At 30.3% G+C, this 25,570-nt stretch overlaps 2 protein-coding genes across 4 annotated transcripts in view; one reads left to right on the top strand and one right to left on the bottom strand.

Annotated features, from left to right (window-relative positions):
• The window catches only part of LOC134706566 (nostrin-like), a 45,138-nt gene extending 26,026 nt beyond the window's left edge, over positions 1-19,112 (bottom strand). Inside the window, exons 1-3 of one of the 3 annotated variants that reach the window (XM_063565606.1) lie at positions 18,987-19,112; positions 6,559-6,644; positions 4,121-4,201 (exon numbers count right to left, since the gene is read on the bottom strand). In XM_063565606.1, coding sequence (XP_063421676.1) covers positions 4,121-4,201; positions 6,559-6,644; positions 18,987-19,013 — 194 coding nt within the window. In that variant the 5' untranslated portion in view covers positions 19,014-19,112. Of the gene's footprint in view, positions 1-4,120; positions 4,202-6,558; positions 6,645-10,489; positions 10,578-11,388; positions 11,826-18,986 lie in introns of those variants that run through there. The other 2 variants (XM_063565605.1, XM_063565607.1) reach the window with 2 other exon arrangements.
• Positions 19,113-19,276: 164 nt separating this feature from the next.
• LOC134706568 (uncharacterized) lies at positions 19,277-25,024 on the top strand. The gene is made up of 7 exons (XM_063565608.1): positions 19,277-19,416; positions 20,292-20,411; positions 21,683-21,752; positions 22,142-22,246; positions 22,941-23,048; positions 23,644-23,721; positions 24,314-25,024. The coding sequence occupies exons 1-7, from the start codon at positions 19,328-19,330 to the stop codon at positions 24,368-24,370; spliced, it is 627 nt and encodes a 208-aa protein (XP_063421678.1). The 5' UTR covers positions 19,277-19,327; the 3' UTR covers positions 24,371-25,024.
• The last annotated feature ends 546 nt before the right edge of the window (positions 25,025-25,570 follow it).

Below are 25,570 nucleotides of genomic sequence, written 5' to 3'. Positions count from 1 at the left end.
CTTACATTTTCAACATGCATATAACTGAGTATCGGTTTACACTAAATCTTCTTTGACAATTTTTTTTAAAACCGTTCCCAAACTGATTATTTCAATGTTTTCGGTTTCAATAGATTTTAATTCTTATTAATATTTTAACGATAAAATATTTTTGTATTAATAGTTTCTGTTCTTATGAGTATTCATTGAAGAAATGAATTTATAACTAGTGATAAAAAATGTTATTTTGCACTCGATGATATCCACGTATTTATACGATCGGTTACCAGTCAAAAACGAAAGTCAAATCTCTGTGGCAACAAAACATCCGAATGCCCTCACGGTCATCGCGATGTAAAAATCAATATTTCAGCTATGTTTCGTGGCGCTCTGCAAAGATGAAAAAGGTCTGCTTTACACATAAAAAATAGAATAATCTGCACCCAGCAGATTGATTAGTTATATTTTTTTCTCGAAAGAGTTGGGAGTATCTGTAAATTAATACATTGGAGCTTGTTGCTGCATGTTTATGTGCCATCCATCATATATGTCGGACCACTTCTCTCCCTCTCCCTCTCGTTTGTTCTCAAGTTCTCAAATTATGATAAAAAAAAGTTTCGATTTCAATTAGCTAGTTTCATCACATGCCTATGTACCAGGCAATTCTGTTGGAGATTCGAGAAAATAAACTTCATTCTGCTACACTACTTCTAAATGTAATAACCTTATTTTTCATTCACACATTGCTAGGTGGATGACTAGGAATTGTTCTACTCACAGTTGATAAAAAATGACATACGACATACGAGTATTTCTCGGATAAAACTTTTTGTTAAATGAGTCGATTGCACGTTTTTTACTGAAAGGTTCACGACCAAGGAGTACTTTTTCTCATAAGTTTTTTTTGAGAATTTTCATTCATTTGTATAGCTTCGAATCTTTTAATATATATATCTTTATTTGCAAAACATACAAAAACCAATTTTGTTTGTGGCAAATACATTGACAAACAAACATAATGAAACATAACGAAAACTCGACAATATTATAAGAAATATGATAAAAACAGTTACTGTTCTCCTTTCCTCAATTCTAATTACTCTTTAATAAAAGAAACAACTGCTTTTACATCATTTGGTGTTGATGGATTAAGTATTATCACGAGTTTATCAGTAAAATTAAGTGTATTAAAATTTACATATTTTTGTATATAATATTTTAGAAAGATTTCTCTTTAATAGCAACGCTAGGACTTTGCAAATACTATCTGACTAAGGAGGAAAATTGAGATCTCACTTTTGATCGCATTTTCTTTTGCAATTCATCTTTTATAAAGTGGTAGTGTGGTCATAAGTAAGTTGTCTCTTTGTTATAGCTCCGGGGTCTTGCCTTTATTGAGTATCCGAGTTAAATATTTCGACATATCGTATCCTTGAAACAATGACTCTGAGATCTTTATTTTAATGCTTATTCAACGAGAACTTTATTTTATATATATCAGACCATTTCATGAATTATGTTATGACAAATATGCAAGAAAAGTCGTATCAGTTTAACGTTATTATAACGCGAACGTCAAATTACGGTTAAACCGTAATACGGGGACATGTCATTGGACATCTTAGATCGTTTCGGATTTTCTACCTGCAATTCAAACAAAAGTATATATCATATCAATTTAAAGAAAATTAAATGTATTTTCCGTTCATATCAGTTTACATGTGTTACAAACTTGCGATACAGTAGAATTTCGTTTGATAAAAAGCCTCTGAATTATTCTTTGTGTTATTTTGTACATCGGGACATTTTATTGGACACGGGAAAAATGACGATGTTTTTAAATTCAGACCGCAGTTAGATAATGGTGACTGCAGAAAGCTTCTTCAGAACATGTATCTTTTATCTGATATTATTAAAATCTATTTTCGTCCGTTATATCCTATGAAAATTAAGGCAGAATTTTTTTTTGCGGGTTGAGCAGCTAATTGGGACATTTTTTCTATTTTTTATTTAAACACTTCTGACGATATTCCTACCCTTACAGTTAAAAACGTCTGCTACTTCGTTTAACTTTAAATGTATACAATACAGTTGTAAAATTTTAAACCATTCTTCTTACTTATGAATCCGACCGCACTGGGATTTCAAAGACGCACATAAAACAAAATTGTAACAACGGACACCCTTGAAATAACGTTATAGGCATCGAAATGAGCAAAGTTTTTCATTAAAAAATAGACAAATCAAATAATCTATGTTATTGATTTCTATGGTACATTTCCTTTCGAATGATATGCATAACAGGGATAGTTATTGTATAGGATAAGTGCTTGAATTTGAATAACCCGCCTTCAAACCCGTATTTCGAAAGTGACACCAATATCGTGCGCAACGTCAATTTTTGCCAATTTGCGGGAACAAAGAACGCCAGCTAACTACAGAAAATTTAATCCGGTATAATTTTCACTCTTATTTTTCAACCCAAATTCTAATTAAAAAAAACTTTGTTCTTGATTACCTTTGATCTCATCTATCCAACTTTTTTTTTTACCTGTACTACATATTTTTTTTAAAAGTTTGATAAATGAGAATGAACCGATCAAACACCCGTATAAACAGATAAACAGCGTTTGTTTAATGGTTAACATTGCACTGGGCAGTCGCACGTGTTGTAAATAACAAACCAATAAACAATATAATAAAGTTGTAAGGTAATAAATATTTCAGGTATTGGGCATTTGCCATCTTCATGATTAGATTATCTAATTGTCAAAAACACTTAAAATTTTAAATTTCAATTTACTAAACACAAAATGTAAGTACTAAAATGTATATTTAAGCAATAAAATGTATGATACCATATTTCACTGTTTTAATAGAGAAAATTACGTAAAGAAAATGGAGCGTGGTATCTTTTTTAATTAAGATTAAAACTTTCTAAAAGGAAACTCTTTAGGACTTCTAAATGGTGTATTTCAACTGTGCTTAACTTATTTCAACATTAAAGTTATTTGTCCTAGTTAATTGTGCGGATGTCAGATTTATGTAACACATTTCTTTATCTTTATAAGGAAAAATACGGATATTACGTTCAAATTCTCTTAAAAGAAACGTTCAAGACAACTTCCCTCTGATCTTCATTAATATCGAAATACTTATAATACATGTACATCCTGAATAAATCAATTGGTATTTTTTATAAAATTTAGAAAAAAAATAAACGTTCTAAAACTTTTCCCGTAAGAGCCTTATCTTTCATTATTCTGTCTGTATAGATGCTCCATGGTCTCTATATCTTATCCCTTATGACCATGAAATTTTCTTCCAATGTGTCGTGACTTTCTATTGGCTCCTTTTTTCAGATAATTAATTTTCTCAGAATTTTCAGATAATCCCGGATTTTCTCAGATAATCCCGGTTTATCTCAGATAAACTAAGATTATCTCAGCTTAATTCAAATTCGAAAAAATTCTAGTTTATCTGAGAAAATATAGAAAATTCATTATCTGGAGAAAATCCCGGTTTATCTGAAAATTCTGAGATAAACCGGCATTATCTGGAAAAATCGAGATAATCCCGGTTTATCTGAGCTTAATGTAAAAAATTGAGATAATCCTAGTTTATCTGAGAAAATCCTGGTTTATCTGAGATAATTTAGGATTATCTATAAAAGTGGTTCAGGCGTGCCATACATATAACAATAAGATACATGATACACTACTTATTCATGTTATTTTTCAGTGCACTCGGAAAGTCAGTGGTTTCTTTGAGTTAAAACATATTGATTAAACCATAAAAAAGGCAATAAGACACTATATATATGTACTAAAATATAAACTTTAATATCAGAAATTTGCTTTTTAATTAGAATTCAATACATCAACTACAATAAAATCTACTATGTATTCAGGGTGTTTTGGCTGAGTGCCCCAACAGCTGTTTATTTCTTTCATAGGTATATATATAAAGATTACTAACCTTGTTTTTATCTTGATGTGTACCAGTTTAGTCTACAAATTTACTTTTCTAATTTTTTTGAAATAATTATATTAGATATCTTTATGTGTAATCTGTACCTTTTGTACACTTTTAAAACAAAGCCCTATAACTCTATGTACTCTTTCCACTGTAGTTAACTTACCCAATATTATTAGAAGTAACTTTTAACAATTTTCCACTCAGTCTCTGTAGATTTTTTGCATAATTGCTTTCTAAATCAGATCTGAAATAATTAAGAAATGATGGTTAGCATCTGGTATTGTTTTCAGCTGAATGATAAATTCGTTGGAATTCATTCATTGGCCTGCACAGAACTATCAAAATATATCATTTCATTGCTATTTGTCAAAAATCTATGTTAGCTATAATATAGTGTAATAGGCATAATGGAAGTAATGGAAGTACATTATTTTTTCATGACATTTCTATGAAACATTATTCTAGCTTTTGTCATGAACATGTTGTTTCCTGCTAAAAACAAGTTCTTCTTTTTATAATTTGTTCTTATAACTTACAACTTTTACCGTAAATATAAATGAAAAATATAAAGAAAACGGCAATATGATGGGTATCAAACTACAATTTTGTTAACTGAATATAGAAGTAAGTATACTTTACTTTCTAGGTACATCTATACATAACATTACATTTATCAAAACCAGTAAAGCTTGACTAAAGAGTTTGCATTCAAAACCTTCTTGAAAATGGGAAATTTAAATTCATATTGAAGTGTACTATAGTCATGATAGTAGACATTCAAATTCATGCACTTTCCCTGAACATTTCCTTTGTCACAATGCATTTATTATTAGGTGATTTTCAATGATGTCATTTGCACCAGTTGACTCATTAATAAAAACAAATAGAGATTGATGTATAGGTTACTAGAAGGTATCTTGTTCGAGTGCATCAAGCAGCATGTTTTAATCTAGATCAATTCAAAATGTAGTTCAGATAAGAGCACAAGAGTTTCTTTTTCTTACCCAGTAAAACAGTAAACATGTTCAGAAAATCTGATGCAAATAAGTACATTTTACCAGTTTTCAAGAGACCATAAAATGTGTATTTACTCATTCCAAAGATATTTGCATATTAAATATTAAATATATATTTAAAAAAAATATATACAAATTCTTATAGTTCTTGCACATCTACAAATAATTGACTAGCACAGTATTACAAGAATAGAAATAACTATACAATGAATATACTGTTATGAAAAATTTAGAATTCGAAGGTTACAAATATCCATTTGATTGGCTCCACTCTGCAACACTGTTTATCTGCATTTGCAAGAAACAAATCTTTTATCAAGGAAGCAACTCCTAAAAATGGAGTTTTTTTTTTCCTTAAATAGATACTTTGTACAGTGCAGTCTGATATGAGGAGCCACATCTCTATCTTCAATTCATTTCTCCTAACATATTTGTTCCAAATGAAATTCCACTTTTTTTACCCATGGATAAGGGTTAGACATTTCTACTAGGACTAGAGAAAGGACAGTGGAAACCAAGACAGAAGAAAACTCCACCAAAGTCAAATTTGCAGATGAGTTGATTTGCGTATTTACTTATTCTGTTAGTTATAGTGTGTCTTATAGCTTATTTTTTCAACTTTAAATCTTTTTCCTTTTTATTCTCTGTTTCAATTTCCCCCTTTGAAGTGGCTTAAGTCAAAAAGGTTTATATATTCTTACTTCCTGAATTGCAAACTTTAATGAGGGCGGAGGGTTCCCAAATTTTATCTGACATAATTACTTCACTAAGGACAACAGCAGTGTACTACAGAGAATGTCTTCCTGGGTTATGTGTACACACTAAATAATTAAAACACTTCCTCTGTATAATTACAAACTTTCATGTGAACAGTACTATTTGACTAAATATGGCAATTTATAACATTTAAAAATATTGAAGCAGTGGGAACATAGAGGGTGGAGTGTCCATCTTCACAACCCCTTTTGATGAATACAATATTAATTTTATTTGTGTAAAATCATCAATAAACTTCGTTCATTTTCTGTTTTGTTTTAACTGATATTTGAAACTCTAAATTCTTAAGATTCTAATCTTAATGAGCTTACACTCAGTTGCAAAAAAAATAATAAAAAAATATGACAATTTCATACAAATGTAAAGAGTATGGTAATCAGTATCACAAATACAGTTAAAACAAAAAAACATACAACACTACAGTTCAAAATATAAATCTAATATTCTAATCTAAAAAAGTCTTTATCAAATATATTATACTGCATTGTATTTGAACTTCAACTTGACAAATAAAAATTATCAAAGTTTAAGATATACATGTATATCATGACAACCAATGACTCATTTAAGTCATGTACCTAAAAATGATATCTTAATTTGTAAATTATAAAATATGAAAAACCTTGGATTCATTTGATGCTTCCTTGAATTTGACATTTATGTACATGTATGTAGTCACAAATGTACATGTATGTAGTCATAAATGCCCAAAGTGTTGGTGAAGTCAAACAAGATCCATTTTCTTCAACAAGTCTCTAAAATCTGAAAGCAGTGTCCATGTAAAAATAAGTAAATCCTATAGACTAACCTCTCTTGTAAAATATTAGCCACTTCTTTACAGAACTCACTTCCATGTTTTATGTACTTCCTAAGCTCTTCAAACCCGTTAAGGCTCTGAAAAAGAGAAAATAAAAATATGTAAAATAAATTAAAAGGTAACATAAACTGCAATTCATTAAGAAACACATCCTGCTTTTTTCCCCCACACATCCAACATCTTTCCTGGATCCCCCCATATGATCCCCTGTTATGCACTAAAATTACAGTAAAATAAAATTCTTCCAGAAAACACATTTGTTATAAACACTGGTAATATTTTTTCTATAAATATATATAGAAATTAATTGATTCAATTAAATAATTTGCCTCTTCATTCACAAAATCATTTGAAACTTTTCCATATATCCAATTCATGGCTTGATTCATCTTTTTCAATTTTAAAGAACAGCTACATGTATTACTGAATTTATCAATGATTTTTAAGTGTTTTCTTCTAATTTTGACGTAAACTGGGAAAATATTTAATTCTGATTTCCTCATGGAAACAAAACAATGTACTGCAATTGAAATCAAATACATAGATATTTATCACCAGAGTCTACATGTATTTATACAGTAGATGTAACAACATGAATACAAATATAATTAGCTAATTTTCCTATCCCAGTAAAAGAAGGTTCAATTGTTTAAAGTGGAATTATTTAGTTTTGTGGATATCATATTTTTGGATTGGCAAAATATTCTATTTTTCTGAATAATTGATTGATTTCATTTGCCAATGTTCATGATGTCTCCTTACAAAACTACAAACATTTAAAACTTTGTTGAAAATTTGAATGCTTAGTTTACCTGTACCCACGAAAAATGGGTCCCATCAAATAATAATAAAAGAGGGACGAAAGATACCATACCAAACAGACAAACAATAGAACACATGACACAGCATAGAAAACTAAAGAAAAAACAACACAAACCCCACTTAAAACAAGGGGTGATCTCATGTGCTCCAGAAAGGTACGCAGATCCTGCTCCACATGTGGAAACCGTATAAATCTACAGTAAATAGTTTCAAAGGAGAAAGTACTAAAGTATTAAAAGTAACTTTTTATAGGTTTTGATTTGACTATGAATAATTATCTTTTAGTGAATTCTATGGTGTTTGTTTGTTATAAATTTAGGTATTAGCATATTTTAAAAAGCTTCTTTTAAAATAGTTTAAAGCCTAAAACAATATAAAAATAATATACATTAATATATTAATTTTGAACTACTGACTCATTTTCACAATTTGTATATACATTATAAAATTTAAATATTGATAACAAATTAATTTGGATAATGAATAATGAGGATCCCAATGTACTATTTGCATTTTACAAATATATAGAAGATACTAAGAATTAAAGTACAACTTCATCTGCAATAACTAATTCATTATAACTCTTTAATATGAATTTGGATACCCTGTTAAGCCTGCACAGATCATAAGAAGAATTTCAAATTCTTTGGCACCGTCCCTTGATGATCTTTGCTGGCTGGACACAGAATCTATAATCTTAAAAATATGTTTTCAAAATATTTTTTCAATAATTAAGGAGCTTGACTCATCTACATTAAGTACAAGTAGGGACTCCCCTTTTAGCACCGACTCTTGGTGCTTTCTGCAGATAAGTCATATTAAATATACTTTGTTATTTGCAGTATACATCATAGTCAAATGTGGGAGTGCTTAATTGCTTTGTTTTTTATTGGGTTCTTTTTGTATTTTTTTTTTATATTGACATTTCTCCGCACAAACTACTTATGCATCATGTTTGTCTTTTCAAAGTGAAGATACACTTACTGGGTGCACTTGAGTCAATTTCAACATAGTATTCATTGAATAATAATACATTGCTACTATTTTGTAGAGTGAATTTTCTGTGGTATATTATTTTATTTTATTATTTTTATAACACTTGTTACATATCTTTTATTGTGTGTGTATTGCATTTGTTATTGTTTATAATAATATTGTCTGTATCATATGCCCTCCTGGGGCCCTAATTTGGTAAATAAAAATATTCTATTCTATTCTATACATTTTTATGCCCCACCTACGATAGTAGAGGGGCATTATGTTTTCTGGTCTGTGCCTCCGTTTGTCCGTCCGTCCGTCTGTGCGTCCGTTCGCTTCAGGTTAAAGTTTTTGGTCAAGGTAGTTTTTGATGAAGTTGAAGTCCAATCAACTTGAAACTTAGTACACATGTTCCTTATGATATGATCTTTCTAATCTTCAAGCCAAATTAAACTTTTGACCCCAATTTCACGGTCCACTGAACATAGAAAATGAAAGTGCATGTTTCAGGTAAAAGTTTTTGGTCAAGGTAGTTTTTGATGAAGTTGATGTCCAATCATCTTGAAACTTAGTACACATGTTCCCTATGATATTATTTTTCTAATTTTAATGCCTAATTATATTTTTTTATCTTATTTCACGGTCCATTGAACATGGAAAATGATAGTGTGAGTGGGGCATCCGTGTACTTTGGACACATTCTTGTTGTACATGTATGTAAGGTATTTTGCTGCAAGACTTATTTCATGACATTGTGGTTTAAAATCTGTTTAAAAGTGTTTTACATACAAATGAACATTGCATGAAATTGAACAATTAAAGGCTCAAAAGTTGACTCCTACAGACAGATGCAGTGACAAGCTGATTCCATTATACTCCTGCATAACTTGTTTTCACAGGTATAATAAGTGAATATTTTGATGCTAGCCCAGAGGGTGATAACACCGACATTTCAAAAAGAAGATGAGATATGATTGTCAATAAGACAACTCTTCATAAGAGACCAAATGATTCAGCAATTAATAACTAAAGGTAACCTTATGGTCTTCAACATTGAGGAAAGACCCTACTGCATAGACTATTAGTCATCTATAAAAGACCAAAAAATGACATGTAAAACTAATCTGTAACACAGCAACAAACAACAACAACTGAATTACAGGCTATTACATATATATACAGAATGTGACAGGGTAAAACATGTTGGAGGGATCCTTACCCTACCCGTACCCTGGTACAGGAGTGTCACAGTACAACATAAGAACAAACTATTAAAAATCAGTTTAAAAAGGATGGAAACCAATTAGAAATACATCTTAAAAACAAATATGCAGAGTGGACGTGGCTGGGTACTTGTACATCCCAACAACAAAAAGACATTAAGTACATATCTGAGAGAACATGCAGTTACCGGCAGCAACTTTCAAAGCCACTTACTCATGAAAAAAAAATCATGCCTCTATGCCATGTATGCATTCATAAACTATTTGAATATTCAGATTTCTTAAGAATGTAAGAAGGTATTACAATTTTAACTCTTACAAGCAATGAAGGTTAACAACAAAGTATATTGAAATTTTTAAATCATAAAGCATAAATAAAAAGTTAAATAAAACATTTACATGATTACTGAGAAATAGTTACATGTTTGATGATCTGTGGCTATAATATCTTTATTGGGGTACAATCCTGGTTGTAAGTGGGTTTAAGTGAATCATAAATTTAAATGTTCAACAAAATAAAGATTTCCTTTCCATTTAAAGAGAACTAAAAAATTCCTATTAGTTATAAGATTATAAGTAGAATTTATTAAAACAATGAAATCAATTGTGAATAACTGTCTCCTCATTCCACATAAACTAAGTTTTACACAAATAAAGAAATCTGTAGTAGTCATACCAGACATGAACACTAACTTGGTTTCAATACAAATTTACGTATCTGCTACTTCTATGTGTTATAGTCTCAGAATGAATCAATAGGTCTGAATATAAATACAACTCAATTATAAGCCTCTTAACTTCTACTGTATTAAGTAATGACCTTATAGGCTGTGCACATCTTTTACTTATGTGCAAATATAAATAATGATTGATAATAAGCATCAAATAAACCATCTTACCTGATTTTCCATTTCTATATACAGGTAAGCAGGAAGTTAGACATATTAGATAGCAGGAAGAAATACTTTTACATTATTTGTTTATTGAAAATTTAGATTATAAAAGTTAGAGATTATAAAGGAGTATGACTGATAAGACCCCTTATTTGGCCCCTATTTCTATCTTAACTTTCAATTTAGGATTGAATGGCAAAAATCAAGATGTACATGATGTATCAAATATTAAACAATGACTATATAGGAAATAGATACTTTGTAAATTTACATATCAGGTTTCTTTGTATGATGTCATAACAAGCATAAATCTTAATTTTTTTAAACAAATTTAATTAAAAATATGCAAATTTCAATATTTTTTTCGGAGCACATGTGTCAAGATAAAAGATTTAAAAAAAATGTGTTTGTTATTAGAAATAAAATATTTGACTTGATAATTCAGTTCCTGGAACCCATTTCTGATGAATTGTAGTTGAAATTCAGAAGATATTGTGGACAATAAAAAGAAGCTCTGCTTTTGACCTCATACAGGTGTAACTGGTTGTAACTCCTGAGTAAATAATAAAAAAAACAATTGCTTACAAATTGCTATAAAATTATCTTACAAAACTAAGAATAATTTTCTGAATTTTCAAAATCCACATCAAAATCTCTTCCTCAGTGAAATTAAGCTAAATACCCCACCCCCACCCCCCCAACCCAATACCAAGTCAAACATGTGTTACTTAACATGATTTCCCCCTCATAACCAAATGTATGTATCATGTTTTAAAGATGCTAGTAAGTATTCATAATTCTACACACTTACAGTTATTGAATATCTTTACCTGATGATCAATATAAACATGAAAATACATTAGGTGTACATCAATTACAGCACTATCTTTACATTGTTTAATTACCTGTGTTATATCATGTAATCCATAGGGGGATTTCATTCCTCTAATCCAGTTTTGAACTGATTCCGGGAAGAAACTTTTCTGTCTTTGTAAAGGACGTTTGTTCCTAGGAGGGTTACATATGTGGCAATGTTTACAGAAAGGATGGGTATTACTCATTATTGTGTTTTAACAACTTCAAAATGGAATATTCCAAAAAAACAATCATTTAATTCAAAATAGATTTTATGCTAATTGAAAACATGTGATTTCCAACAGACCTAAAAACCACTGATTTGTTGATTGAAACATAACAGAATTTTCAGGTTTTCAATTCTGATCAAATTTTCAAAAATATTCAATCCCATCATGAAAGTTTAACATCCAATTTTCATCACTGTTGTAATAAATCCAAATCTGTGTATGTAATAGCTTCCTAACTCATTAAATCCCACTTGTTTTTTTGAATATATACAACACTTTTCTTAAACTTGTATGAATAGGCATCAAAGTTATAATATAAAAATATTATATTCACAAGTATATTGTCAAAACATTTATCATATAATTTTGAAATGTTGTAAACACAAGTTTCATCAATCAAAAACTGCAAAGACAAATATTTTCAAAATGCCATTCATTAGCTTATAGAATTACTGGAATTGTAGTCTATAATACTATCCAAGATATCACAAATTGCAATCTTCTTGTCTATGTGATATTGACAATTGTATTCCAACATTATAATTCATATCGATCTACGTATTGTCCAATTTTTTTTATTACAGTGAGGATAGAGACATTTCCAGGACAGCAGACATCTGATATACTCATAAATTCTGTCACAATATCCCCCTACATAGACATCAATAAGAATTAATATTTCCAATCAATTAGAAAAAATATAAATAGCCGACCATCAGAAAAGTCAAATACAATGTACATGAAATGACCCGAGGACACAACTTAATTACACGAAAAAGTCTGAAGATTTTGGTAAGATATTAGAAATAAACAGAAAACATTATTATGTAAAACATAAGCCTACAGGTTGTTCTATAACATCATAACATCACAAAAAAAGTGCCACAATGTTAATCAAACTAATTGGCAATGATTGTAATAAAGGCTCCTAAGGGGTAATGTTATCCTTTGAAAAACAACTATTAAAGTCATTTAATATATTTATCATTATTCAAACCATCTACAAATAGTTACAAGGTATCATCCAAGTAACAGACTTATAAGAACCAACATTTATCTACAAAAATAAAACTGATCATTCTACACAAGTTCTAGTGTTTGTTTACATAGACATGAGTTACAATCCATGCTTGAACAAGCATTTATGTATTTTGTAAATTCAAACATTGGTACTGATTAATATCCCCTTATCATTGAGACCAACAATTTGTTCTTGTTTTTTTGGCAAATGGCTAACTATTCAAATCTTAACCCTAAAATACTTCAGAGATGTAATACCTGTAGACAATGGTAGAGCCTGCCTGCTCATAATAAGACATTATCTCTACAACAAGAAGATAACAGATAAATATTTACACAATCAAAGCATTATTTTCATTAATATTTTAGAACAGTATGTTTTATAGCAACTATACACAGGCAGTATCTTTCATTCCTAACAAAAAGTTTAAATCAGAATATCATTGTAAATACATTCAAAATTACCGGAAACACTATATGAAGAAAAGCAGGTAGTTGAAGGTAAAACTGTTAAACTGAGAAACTGAGAATTCCTCTCTATACCTGACCTTTTCCCACTTTATAAGGAAATGAAAGGAAGATTAAATACATTGTAAATAAAAAAAAACTTTAAAACATAAGTGATTTTGTTGTTTTGTTTTTGAAAGCCAATCAACTAACAGATTCTTGTGAAACAAATAAACATGTAATTTAATTACTGCTTAGTATCAATGGTAAAGTGCTTGCACCCCCCCTTTTAGTGGAAAAAAATGGTTGAATATTGGGCCCCCCTTTCTGAAAACTTCATGATCACCACTGATTCAAAAGATCAGTATTGTAAAACTAAACTCCATTCATACAAGTATAGTATAATTTTGATCATACTTGTACAAGTAAATGTGAATCTGACAACATTTTTAATAGTATATCCTTAAGATATAGACCTGAGCCTTCTACCTGTACTATATCCATAACAATATTAATGATGCTTGCAGTTTATTGGCACCTTAGGAAAAAACAACTTCTGAACATTTCTAGACGCTGAGAAAGTAAATACATTTGTAATTTAATCCATGTTTTAGTACACCATTAAATAATTAAACATTTTTTTTAGATACCTTGCCTCTATGGATGATCTGTCCAACAGAAATTTGAATCTGTTCAGTAAGATAATAGGGGTTATCACTGGGACTGTTCTATAGAGTGCTGCTTACTGTGCTTCTTAAATTTTTCACAATGAAATTTTTTTTCATTTAAGAATTTGAGTTACATCAACAATATTAATAACCAAAAGACGTATTGAAGGCAACACTGGCAGTCCTAAATGAAAGACAAGTTAGACTGGATAACTTAATCTTCAAAGTCTGTAAAAATTTAAAAAAAAATAATATTGATTGATTGATTTTGGTGTTTTAACGCCACTTTAAAGCATCGCTTTTGGGCTAGTTCATGGCAGCCAGTATTTATTGGTGAAGCAAGCTGGAGTGGTGGGAGAAAAACCATCGACCTTCGATAGGAAAACTGATAATCTTAGACAACTAAGATTGGAGTCAAGTACACACACACGAACAGGGTTCAAACTCATAACCTCAGTCATGTCAGTGTTGACTGGCTAGTTGAATAATTGAATAAATTAACTGCTTATCTAAATATATATATATATATATTCAACATACTTACATATAATAGTAGCTGTATATTCATTTTTCCTTAAATTTTTTCAAATCTAATTGCCTCATATATATCATATAAATAACACATAGCAGATTGTTACCCTTAGAAACATTATCAACTGTGGTGAAGCCAAGGTTGACAATGTTTTTTTTAGGGGTATCAATCTGCTCTATCACCCTCTCAGCAAAGTTTTATTTAACTTATTACACGTAATGTCCTATCATTATTGTCTTTTACAGTTGAATTTAAAAAAAAATTAAAATTACATTGAGTGATCATGGATCACACTCAAAAGAAAAAGAAAAATCAAGGTACACATGTTAGCTGTCACCTACTTTTGTGAAAGAAAGTACATGTAAATAAAGCTGCATTGTACATAAACTGCGGTAACATGGTAGTCAGTATTAGATTGACACTGACATTTAGTTCAGGATCACTTGGGTTAGTGTGCATCTTCAACAATGGCAACTCTCCAACATAGCAACATATGCTTTTATAGAACTGAGATTATTAAACTGTGTGAAAATACATAATATAAATGATCTGTTACTTGCTTTAACAACATCTCATAGGACCTTTCTGATTATTTAAATTTGTGAATCTAAATTACATTTCATACCAACAAATTTAACACATATATCATGTATATGCATAATTCAATTGATTGATTGATTGTTGGTTGGTTGCTTTACGCCGCATTAGCACAAAAAGGTGCATAATTCAAAACAAATAACCCAACCATGTGCACTCTGTGTTATGTTATACATGTATGTAATTCTATTTTTTCCATCAGATGAGTTGAGCCTTTTTCAACTGATTTGTATAGTTTGTCTTGTGATGTACTGTTAAACTACTGTCTCAGGTTAGGGGAGGGTTGGGATTCCGCTATCATGATTAATCCTGCCACATTATGTAGGTATGTACCTGTCCCAAGTCAGGAGTCTGTAATTTAGTGGTGGTCATTTCTTGCTGTGTCACATTTGTTTTTTTTGTTTCCCTATTTTACAATAAAAGGCCCTTACTTTTCTCCTTTGAGTTATTTCATATTTGTGATTTATGGGACTTTTATAGCTAACTATGCACTATAGGCTTTGCTCATTGTTTAAGGCAGTACAGAGACCTAAAGCTATAAGATTTCTATTTCATTAGGTCTCTTTTGAAGAGTTGTATATACTTGGTTATCATCATGATCATAGTCATGATAGTCATACAACATCTCGTTTTCTATATACCTATCCAATTGTAAACCATATCAACACAAGAACTGTAATAAGAATGTTTTACCATTACATGCATTACAACCTTTCTAAAAAACAATTGGATATATATATATATATATATTAGTGTTGTCAAATCGTACACTTTTGCCTAACCGGTTACTCGAATAATCGTTCGACCGATTAACCGGTAATTAAAGTTGGTGTTTGAAAGCCTTATCAATAGAACCCTACACATAGATATTAGATGTGGTATGAGTGTCAATTTGACAACCTTTCATCCAAGTCATAAATACGCTTTTAGAATTGATCTTTTCTTTAGCATTATAAGGCTTGGCAGTGAGGATTCCTGGCGAAGTTTGACTTTTAATAATCAAAAACACCATATCCAACTATAGTGTTTGTACCAACTTCAGATTAAAAAATCAAAAAAACAATCTTAATCTCGTAGAATTGAATATGTCATATGTCTGAAACCAATTATTCTTTCCTTTTCTCTTGTTGTCTCCAAAAATAATGGAGTGTGTTTCAATTTGAAATGATTTTAAAATTAAAGAAAGAAGATGTGGTATGATTGCCAATGAGACAATTCTTCAAAGAGACCAAAATGACACAGAAATTAACAACTATAGGTCATTGTACATGCTGTAAGACCTGTTTCTTCGCCGAGTTTTTCTTTAAGCATGTTACTTGTACTTTCACGTATACATTGAGTACATTCACATTGGTTTGTTTTTCACAATTTTTGAATTTAAAGTAAGACTAACCCTTGCACTACGGAGGTTGCACATTTAAATTTAGGTTTACACAAAATAAGATCAAAAACAAAATAATGAAGTAATTAGTAAAATTAAATCTCATTAGTTTAACAGTAACTTTAAATCAGTAATCATAACTGATTTAAAGTTACTGTTAAAAAAAACATGTTTACTAATTATGTTTTTTAAAGATCCTACCCAGAACTCTAATTAATTTATTAAGGATTAACAATAGCAATCAATATACTGGACAATTGATCTGTCAAACTAATAACCTCGACGACAATTTTTAAATAAAACATAAATTTTTAATGATTTGATTTTCAACACAAATTTATATAAAATCTATTGAAATTACAAAAGAAGTCCTGTTAACCGGTTAGCGTTTTTGGTATACGGTATTTGGTCGTTCGACAGATTAACTGGTTAACTAGTGACAACACTAATATATATGATACATGTACATGTATATAGACGCAATTGTAAAAAATTTTGCCTTGGTTATTTTTGTTGATTACAGTATATCTTCATTTCTATAATTTTGTCAAAAGTGAATAAATCAGCAAAATCATGGCTAAAGGACAAAGGGCAATAACTCTATATAATTCAATGATAAAAATTGTTATTTAAAACCAATAAATAAGTTGCTGTTACAAATTTTTAATCTGTACCACAACTTAAATTTGCTTACATCTGCCTCCGTAAGTCATAGCTCAGGGGCCACTTCAATACTTAATTGATAGGGGGTGCCTTTTGGTTTCTGTTACCCCCACCCTTTTCATACAATTTAAATTTCAAAAATGTATACTTTTTCATGTATATATATACATGTATTGCGTATGTAAAAGTGTTACTCTTTTCCCATATTGTTTGGTGTGTAATGAAACAGTGTAATACCAAAGTGCCAAAAGGGGGGAAATAGGTTGATAAAACACAGGCAGGAACGACAAAAAAGATGAAGATGTTGTGAGAACTTTATTGACCTTATCATATATTTCTGATAGTTTTCCTGACCTATTCATAGTTTTAAGCCTGAAAAATTCACATATTCCAGTGGCATGTCCTATCACCTTGTAAACAGTCGCCACCCACAAGTATTTGGATGGTTAACATGTATTTGAGCTTTAACTATCCCCTTGAAAAGGACAGAGGTTGTACAGAAACATTAATAGTAAGGAGACAAAGTTCCCCTCAAACAGTAGAAAAATCAATTAAAAAAATTAAAAATTCGAATGTACTATAAACATGATAAATGTACTGAAAATTGTTAACTTTTTTTCTAACTTTTCCGCATTTGCTTAAGCCTCGGTCACACCTTACCGGATAAGATGAACGGACGCCTAATGGATGAAAATAAAAGTTGTCCGTTGACAAAATTGTTATCCGTTTGGCATCCGTTGATGTACTGACCAACTATAACGGACGCCTATTAGGCTAATGAATGCATAATGGACATGCAACAGGTATGCAACAGACGAGAAACGGAGACCGTAACGGACAGAACGGATGTCGAACGTACATCCAACAGACGAGTACCGCATAAAACGGACACCTAACATAGGCGTACTGGATAAAATGGACATCGCATTAATATTGAAAATGTTCTGTGTAACTGGTTTTGGTTTGTTCTTCAAAATGCCGCTAAAGGGCAGTGTCTGACCTGAATAACAGCTGCTTGATTGTGAAGATGTGCCCTTACTCTAAGATCGATTATGAATAATAAGAATTCATAAACCTTAAAGAAATCTAATTGGCATTTCTGACAAGAAATTTCCAATTGGCATTTATCCGTTTCAGATTCATTCATCTTCTGTTTTGTCCGTTATAAATCCGGTAGAAGTCCGTTTCACATTTGTTCAACATCCGTTTTATCCGTTAGAAGTCTGTTAGAAGTCCGTTTGTGAATTTATCTGCCAGACCTCCAACGGATGTATAATGGACATGTAACGGATACAAAACGGAAACGAAACGGACGACTGACGGACATTTTATCCGTTCAAAGTTTTGAACATGCTCAAAATTTTCCACCAGACAGAACAGACATCGACAGATAAAACGTACCCTTAACAGACATGCAACGGATATGGACAGACGCCTAACAGATAAGAACGAATGTCTAACAGACATCAGCGGATTGAAAAAAAGTTCTCCGTTAGGCGTCCGTTCCAGCTATCCGGTAAGGTGTGACCGAGGCTTTAGAAATCTCTTTTTTCCGGTCTCGTTTGTCATGAGACTATGAGTAAAATAGGACCAACATTGCAAACATTACAGTATTTCCGGTTCTTTTTAACATTAAACATGTAAAAAATGTGTTAGAATAAAAAAAAATAATTGATAGACTGTGTCAGGTAACACAAGTTGCTGAACCATAGCTCTTAAGTCCATAAAATAAAAAAATAAAATAAAAAATGACCACAAGAGTTACGGTTACACAGATAGCCTATGGTAACACCTGCCTCATATTACTAGTAACTAAGTTAGAGCTCTTGTCTAAACAGATTGCCATGAACTTGATAAAGCTAATGAAAACAACTGAAGAAAAGACTAATGACACATAGTTTCCTTACAAACATCCTTCTGTGTACAAATAGGGTTGTACATGTATATACATATATGTGTATAATCATTATTGTGATTAATAATTTATGTAGACTGCAGATTTCTTTTTTTTTATAATTTTGATCAGTGAGTTGATCATGATTTATTTTTGTCTATATCCTTAATCAATATTATATACTTTCTTTTCCAGATCATCATAGCTGTCACTTACTCTAAAATTTTCCGTAAAAAGAGCCATGTCACTTTCATTCCATTTTATGATTATTTTTACGTGAAATACCTATCCAGTTATTCAAAGTGTCAAGGTCAACAAATTCTGCAGTCAATTATTTTATTTTTAAAAATCATCAAAGGTAATCACTTATTTTTTTTTTTATTTCATGTCATATTTTTTTTATTTGTCATCGAGCTTTTGTGATACCGATAGTGTAATTTTACAATAAAACGTGGTTTCGCTTAAAAAACCCATCTGGCTTTTTTTCTCTCCTTTACTCCTTTGAAAAATATTTTAGAGTAACCAGTCCAAGCACTTTAAAAAACTGGTTTACTATCATGATCTCGTTTCTATTGTGTTACTCTTCATATGGATTTTTTTTAATTACCAGTCTAATTCACATGGCGTTGAAAATGGCCGATCAAGAGTAAGTTACATGTGGAAACGAAAGAAAATATTGAAACAAGAACGTTTTTCAATAATAGTTTGAATGGATGACATTATAACATTATATATTTACCATATATTCTTGCATAATTGATTTAAACAAGAAGTAGGGGTGTAAATCCCACGTATTATTTAAATGCACGGGATACTGAAGACAACTTCTAGAAGATTCCAGAAAGTTTGAGAAACATTTATGGCCCTGCTGAAATGTTCACATTAGTACTTTCCATTTATGAATGAAATTTCGCATAATTGGTGAAAGAACTAAATATATATACCTACTGTTACAGCAGTTATTTCCCTAATCAATCACTTTTCAGTGCAGATCCAGAATTTAAAAAAAGGGGGGGCCTCTGGCAAGCCAATGTTTGGAGTGTAATACTGGTAAAAAGAATAACCTATGCCCTCAGCATACACAAAACTACTTTATGTGGACCCTAACCCACCCTCTTCATCCTCCTCTGCTGTTTGAGTTAAAGAAACTAATTATTTATAGAGAAGCCTTATTTTTTTAATTTTATACCTTTGAAGTGATTAAAGGTCTGTCTGAATAATTGAAGAAGCACTGGAATGTAGTAACAGATTATTAAAACACTTGATAAACTTTAGAATAATCAATTTGTTATAAAATTTCTCAAAGGTAGACTCGATTTGAAATATTGATAACAAGGGATATCTTTGGCTTCTAAGGGGATAAAGTTGTTACATTTATATTGTTAAGATAGGTCTGTTTTAAAACATGCACAAATCAAGAAGCTTAAAAAAACTTAAATAACATGAGATCATATTGACAAACGAAATTGTCAACATTCATGTGTATGTACAAGCATAATTTTAAATGATTTTATTTTTCAGTCAAGTATTACATACACCTATGGAATGGGCCCAACGAAAAGATAGAGTGTTACTGACCATTGTATTAGAAGACTGTAAAGAACCAAACATAGATATAACGGACACAGGTTTACACTTCAAGTAAGTATTTCCACAATGTAATTACTCCTGAAATCAGTTTTGGGAACTTACATTGTGACTTATTAAGGACCAAATAAGTCAGTTGATATGTACATGTACAAAATCCTGGTTATGTGATTTCAATATATATTATATATATTGATTACCATTTGTACTAGTCCAAATAATTATGACGTCTTAAAAGGCTATGCAATTTTTTTCTTTGACGCCTTACATCGACGTCATAATGCTGAATCCACCATTTTCGGTTGGACTTTCAGAGCATATTTTGTTCTCAACTTTGAGACCACATTACCTGTAAAATTTACATGAAGGCTACAAAAATTTGCATATATATAGAAATTCGTAACTTTTACGTGTTTGTTTGGGCAAAATATTTCCTATTAATCCCTACAGTAATAATAAAATAAGTTATGATCTATATGCGATTGGAATATGTGGACTGCTTTTTTTAGAACGTTTATCTGATTTCTTTTTAGGAGATTGTAAAAAAAAAATTGAACCAAACTCGGTAAAATTTGACAGACTCGAATTTCTGGAGCCTTTGTATGACATTATTAGGAAATGCAGGTCCGTCTAATTTTACTGAGTTTGGATCAAAAATATATCTTGTACTCCTTAAATGAAGCATCTTGAGGAGAAGTCAGCTAAATGTTTTAATAAAACAGTAAATTGCCTCTCAAAGTCCAACTTAAAATATGAGTTTAGAGTTATGTGTATTGACATAGATGTGAGATGTTAAAGAAAAAGTATATCATAGCCTTTCAAGACGTCATAATTATTTGGACTACATTTGTACATGCAACACACAATTTCAGGGATGGAGTAAATGTATAAGATTTTTAAGTTGTAGCCAACTCAATGTTAATGCATTTGTTCTAGGATCAAGCAACTGCAAAAGTATAGTAAAAATTACATAAATGGGCCAATGGAACCCTGTGAAATTTCCATCCCTAATTTTAGACTGATTCACCTTTTGGGTTGCACTGTGATTTTACATTTGTAATTTATCAGGGTTACATTTAAGCTCTTGGTTTTAAGTCTTTAAATGAGAAATTGAAAACATTTTGTTTGTGAACTAATTACATATAGATGAATGTGTGAAAGGATAGACTAGATAAATGTTCCTTGACCACTTCATTAGTCTATGAAATCAATAAAGAATAAATGTATTATAGTATAACAATATATGCAAGTCATCTTATTATAACTTTATTTTGATATGTCACTACTTAAAACATGTTATTAAACAACATATATATCTATTTCAGGGGCAAAGGAGGAACAGAAAATAAACTACATGAAGCAAAAATAGACTTTTTCAAAGAAATAGATAGCAAAGTAAGAAAATATCAGTATACGGCATCTTAAATTTAAATCTGATGTTTTAGCAAAACTAAGAGGATTGAAACGAGTCCTCTATAGAATTAAAAAATATTTTGCTCTGTAGAAAAAGTATGCCTATGTACATTTATACATGTACATGTACATTTATACATGTACATGTACCTTAACAGGAATTGAATTTTGAATTGGCTTTTGTTGATTTCAGATAATTAATATATGTCAGAATGATAATGAAGATTTCAAATAATTTCCATTATTTACACACCATGTCAAAGTAAGACATCTAGGTGATAAATTTTTTATATTTTTTCTTAGAATAAATTTTGGTAAGGATTGTATGTAATTTTACATATTTCACAAGTATTTTTATTTATATATTGCAGGAATCAAAGTATGCAGTTTTACCTAGACATATATCATTGATTTTAAAAAAGAAAGACACCACAGAAGAACATTTTTGGCCGAGATTATTAAAAGAAAAAACAAAAGTAAGTTTGTTGTACAGATTCTTTCCAGGTAAAATTCAAATGAATGGACCATTAATTTATCATTATTTTACAAAGAGATACACTTTGTCATATGACAAATGTGTTTAATTAGAAAGGGGAGATACAGGTATCTTTTAAGCAAAGAACTATCTATGAAAAACTTAAAAATAATACCTGAAATTGTGAAATAGCAATAGAACTAGAACAAAAACTCTTTTTTTCCCTATGTTGCATTGTGTGAAACTAGAACTGCTCTACTCCATATATCATTCTGTCCATATTTTCCAAAAAAAATTAATTAGAAAACTTCAAAGTTTTCTTGGCTTCTTTGAAATAGAATGGTTTTATGTTTGCTTTTTCAGTTTGACAATGGTGAAATGTAGTGTGTATTAAGCAATATTCATATCTGCCCTGTAGCTACTATCTGTTGGCAATACTTTCATATTTCAGTTAATTATACACCTTCTCACTTCCAGATTTCAGTCAATTATACACCTGCATCTGGTCTTGTTCCTTTATCTTGAAAGATATTGATAGAAATGATGTAAACAAATGGTTTTTTTTTTTTAAATGTATATGATTTACATTTTTTTTTCACATTTGACACTTTGATAGAATTGTTCATAGAAACAAGTTTTGTTAAACAAATTATAAAGAATAATCTGTTTATTGATGTGGTAATCTTTGATTGTAGGTACATTGGTTAAAGACAGATTTTAATAAATGGAAAGATGAAGATGACTCTGATTATGAAGGAGCAGGAGGTGGAGAAGGAGGGGCCGGTGATATGGATTTAGAGTCTGTAAGTTAATCACAGGATACTGTAAATTCATTAGGATGAGTGGGATACCAGTTTTCTTTTGATTTCATGGATATGGATGAACCTCAATTTGAAAGATCAATAAATGCTTTAATACAGGCAAATCTATCAAATCATTTATCCATGAAAATATATGTTTTCTTCATTCCATCATGTCCATGAAATTTGTGTAAAGAAGTAAATCAAGGTGAGATGATAACACAGAACAAAAAAATACATGACAATAAGTCTAATTCTTTTGGAGAATAACTATCTGGCAGACTCCTCCACAGCTGGTCTTCAAGATCTCCAAATTTTAAAAACACATGGCAAAAGTTTTGGTTGTTTCAGTATTGCAGTAATTGCCTTTCAGGATGAAGTTAATAAATTTTAGCAATTTTCAACAAAAAGATAGTAGGTTGGTCTTTTAAAAGCAAAATTAAAAACAAAAAAGAATCTACAGATTTGTTAATATGGCATAAATTATCAGTTGACACGTGACCTATATACATTTAAAGGAGTTAGTGCCCATAAATAATGATTTATAAAAGTTTTGATGTTTGTAAATTTCTCATAGAGAACATGTGATATTTTACAGATGATGCAGGGCATGGGTGGCATGGGCGGTATGGGAGGCATGGGCGGCATGGGAGGTATGGATGCAGGCGGTGATATGGTAAGTATTAGAATTTTATTTTTTTCATATGTCTGTATGTTACTGGATAAGGTGTTGTTTTGCTGCTAATTTGTTTATTTGTTTTTTTTCGTTGTTTTACTGCTGTCTTATGGAAATATAGCTTACTCAAAATTAAAGCCATCACACAAACTGTTCTTAATGGTAGATTACTTAAATTTACACCCAATTAATTTTGAGTCCTGACATAGTCATACATATCTTTTTGTTTTGGCTTTAACTGTAGTGTATGGGAGATAACTCTTTATATTCATTTCCTTGTTGAAATAGGAAAAACATATTAGTTTTGAAGACTAGGACAAAATGAAAAATAAAGAAAATTCTGTATTCACACTATATTCCATGAAAATTAAAGGTATAGTTGTGCAGGTTACTGTGTGTGTAAGAATTTAATGTCTTTGGTAAAGGCATGTTAAAATAGAGCCACCAGTGGAAAAAAACTTTGGGTTTGTTAAGTAAAGTATTACCTATGAAGGTACATGTAATATAAAAAAATATTGTAGTAATACCCTTGATTGATATATCCTATTTATACCTGTAGATTGTTGTTATGATTTTGATGTTTATTTTTCAGGAGAATGATAAGGAATCCAGTGATAGTGATGATGAAGATTTACCTGATTTAGAATAATTGAAAATCCAGTTTTGATAGCTTCTAGTGACTGCATTGGGGAACAATATAAAAACTATGCCTAGAATTCCACCAAAATTTTGGATTAATTATCACAAATAACAAAATAATCACATATTGAGATTGACATATACAGAAAACAGTTTTATGTTGCCTAAGCCTGGACTTCTAATGTCCTCATTACTGTAAAACCACTCACATTTGTTTTTATATTAAATGTTCATTGGATCATGTCAAGGAAATCGAGTGTTTGTTAGTATTTGTTTTAAATGTTTATTTTTGGATCATGTTGTTTTGTTAAAAATTGTAAGAATGTTTATTCACCACAATTATTCATCCAATAGAAACATTTATACAGCCTCATACATGATAATCATTCATCTAACAATACAAATGTTCTTCTGATCTTGACTCAACATCGCCATTTTCTTATACAACAATTCTGTATGTTTATCAGTGGATTTCAGAGGGGTTATGAATGATGGCTTAATACTGGCTTAATACTGGAAATGAGTAAATATCAGTTTAAGCTTTATAATCCCTTCAAAGGTTCACTAGTAATAACTAGCAACATACAAGTAAAAAGTCCTGTGAACAACTAATTTGTATTAATTAAATGTATATTTCTTGAAATGAATAAATATTCAAAATGTGTTTTTCTGCTTTGATTTTCATCTATATGGCTTTAAACAAAAGTGCCTGTAGAAAACTACCAACAGCTTACAACAACTTGACCAGAGAAGACAAATATGTTGCCAAGTTATTTTAAATGCAATGTTGCATTAATGTTGCATTTCCTACTGTGCATAGAATTAAATGTTATAATTACTTAATTAGTTTTTTGCAAACACAAAAGTATTTTACCCACTATGCTTATACTAATATTTGGTTTCCCTCTTCTTTTCTAGCACATTTCCTTAGTGATAAAATAATAATTTTTATATTTTTTCAATAAAATGATGTAACATATATATATATATATATATAAAACAAAATGGTTGTGCTCTCTGGTGTATTATTTTTGCATGATATGTTTATCAGTTTTCCAACCCGTGCAGTTCTTACAATTGGTAATGTTACATAAAAATGAAATAAAAACTTACAAAATATAAAACTATTTTTTTACTGTTCATTCTTAAAATTTCATGTATATTTTCATAAGCTAAGGGAGCCTCGCCAGCTGAGTGGTCTATTTAGTAA

The sequence above is a fragment of the Mytilus trossulus genome, chromosome 2 (genome assembly GCF_036588685.1).
Source record: "Mytilus trossulus isolate FHL-02 chromosome 2, PNRI_Mtr1.1.1.hap1, whole genome shotgun sequence".
In the NCBI taxonomy this organism is placed as follows: domain Eukaryota; kingdom Metazoa; phylum Mollusca; class Bivalvia; order Mytilida; family Mytilidae; genus Mytilus; species Mytilus trossulus.
Note: the sequence above shows the minus strand (reverse complement) of the source record. Positions and strands in the feature narration are given on the sequence as shown.

Bases quoted from the DNA above. Each gene is read 5' to 3' on its own strand.
- LOC134706568 (XM_063565608.1), top strand. From the start codon at position 19,328: ATGATCTCGTTTCTATTGTGTTACTCTTCATATGGATTTTTTTTAATT. The intron at 20,412-21,682 runs GTAAGTATTTCC...TATCTATTTCAG, and splicing joins GACACAGGTTTACACTTCAA to GGGCAAAGGAGGAACAGAAA. The intron at 23,722-24,313 runs GTAAGTATTAGA...TTTATTTTTCAG, and splicing joins TGGATGCAGGCGGTGATATG to GAGAATGATAAGGAATCCAG.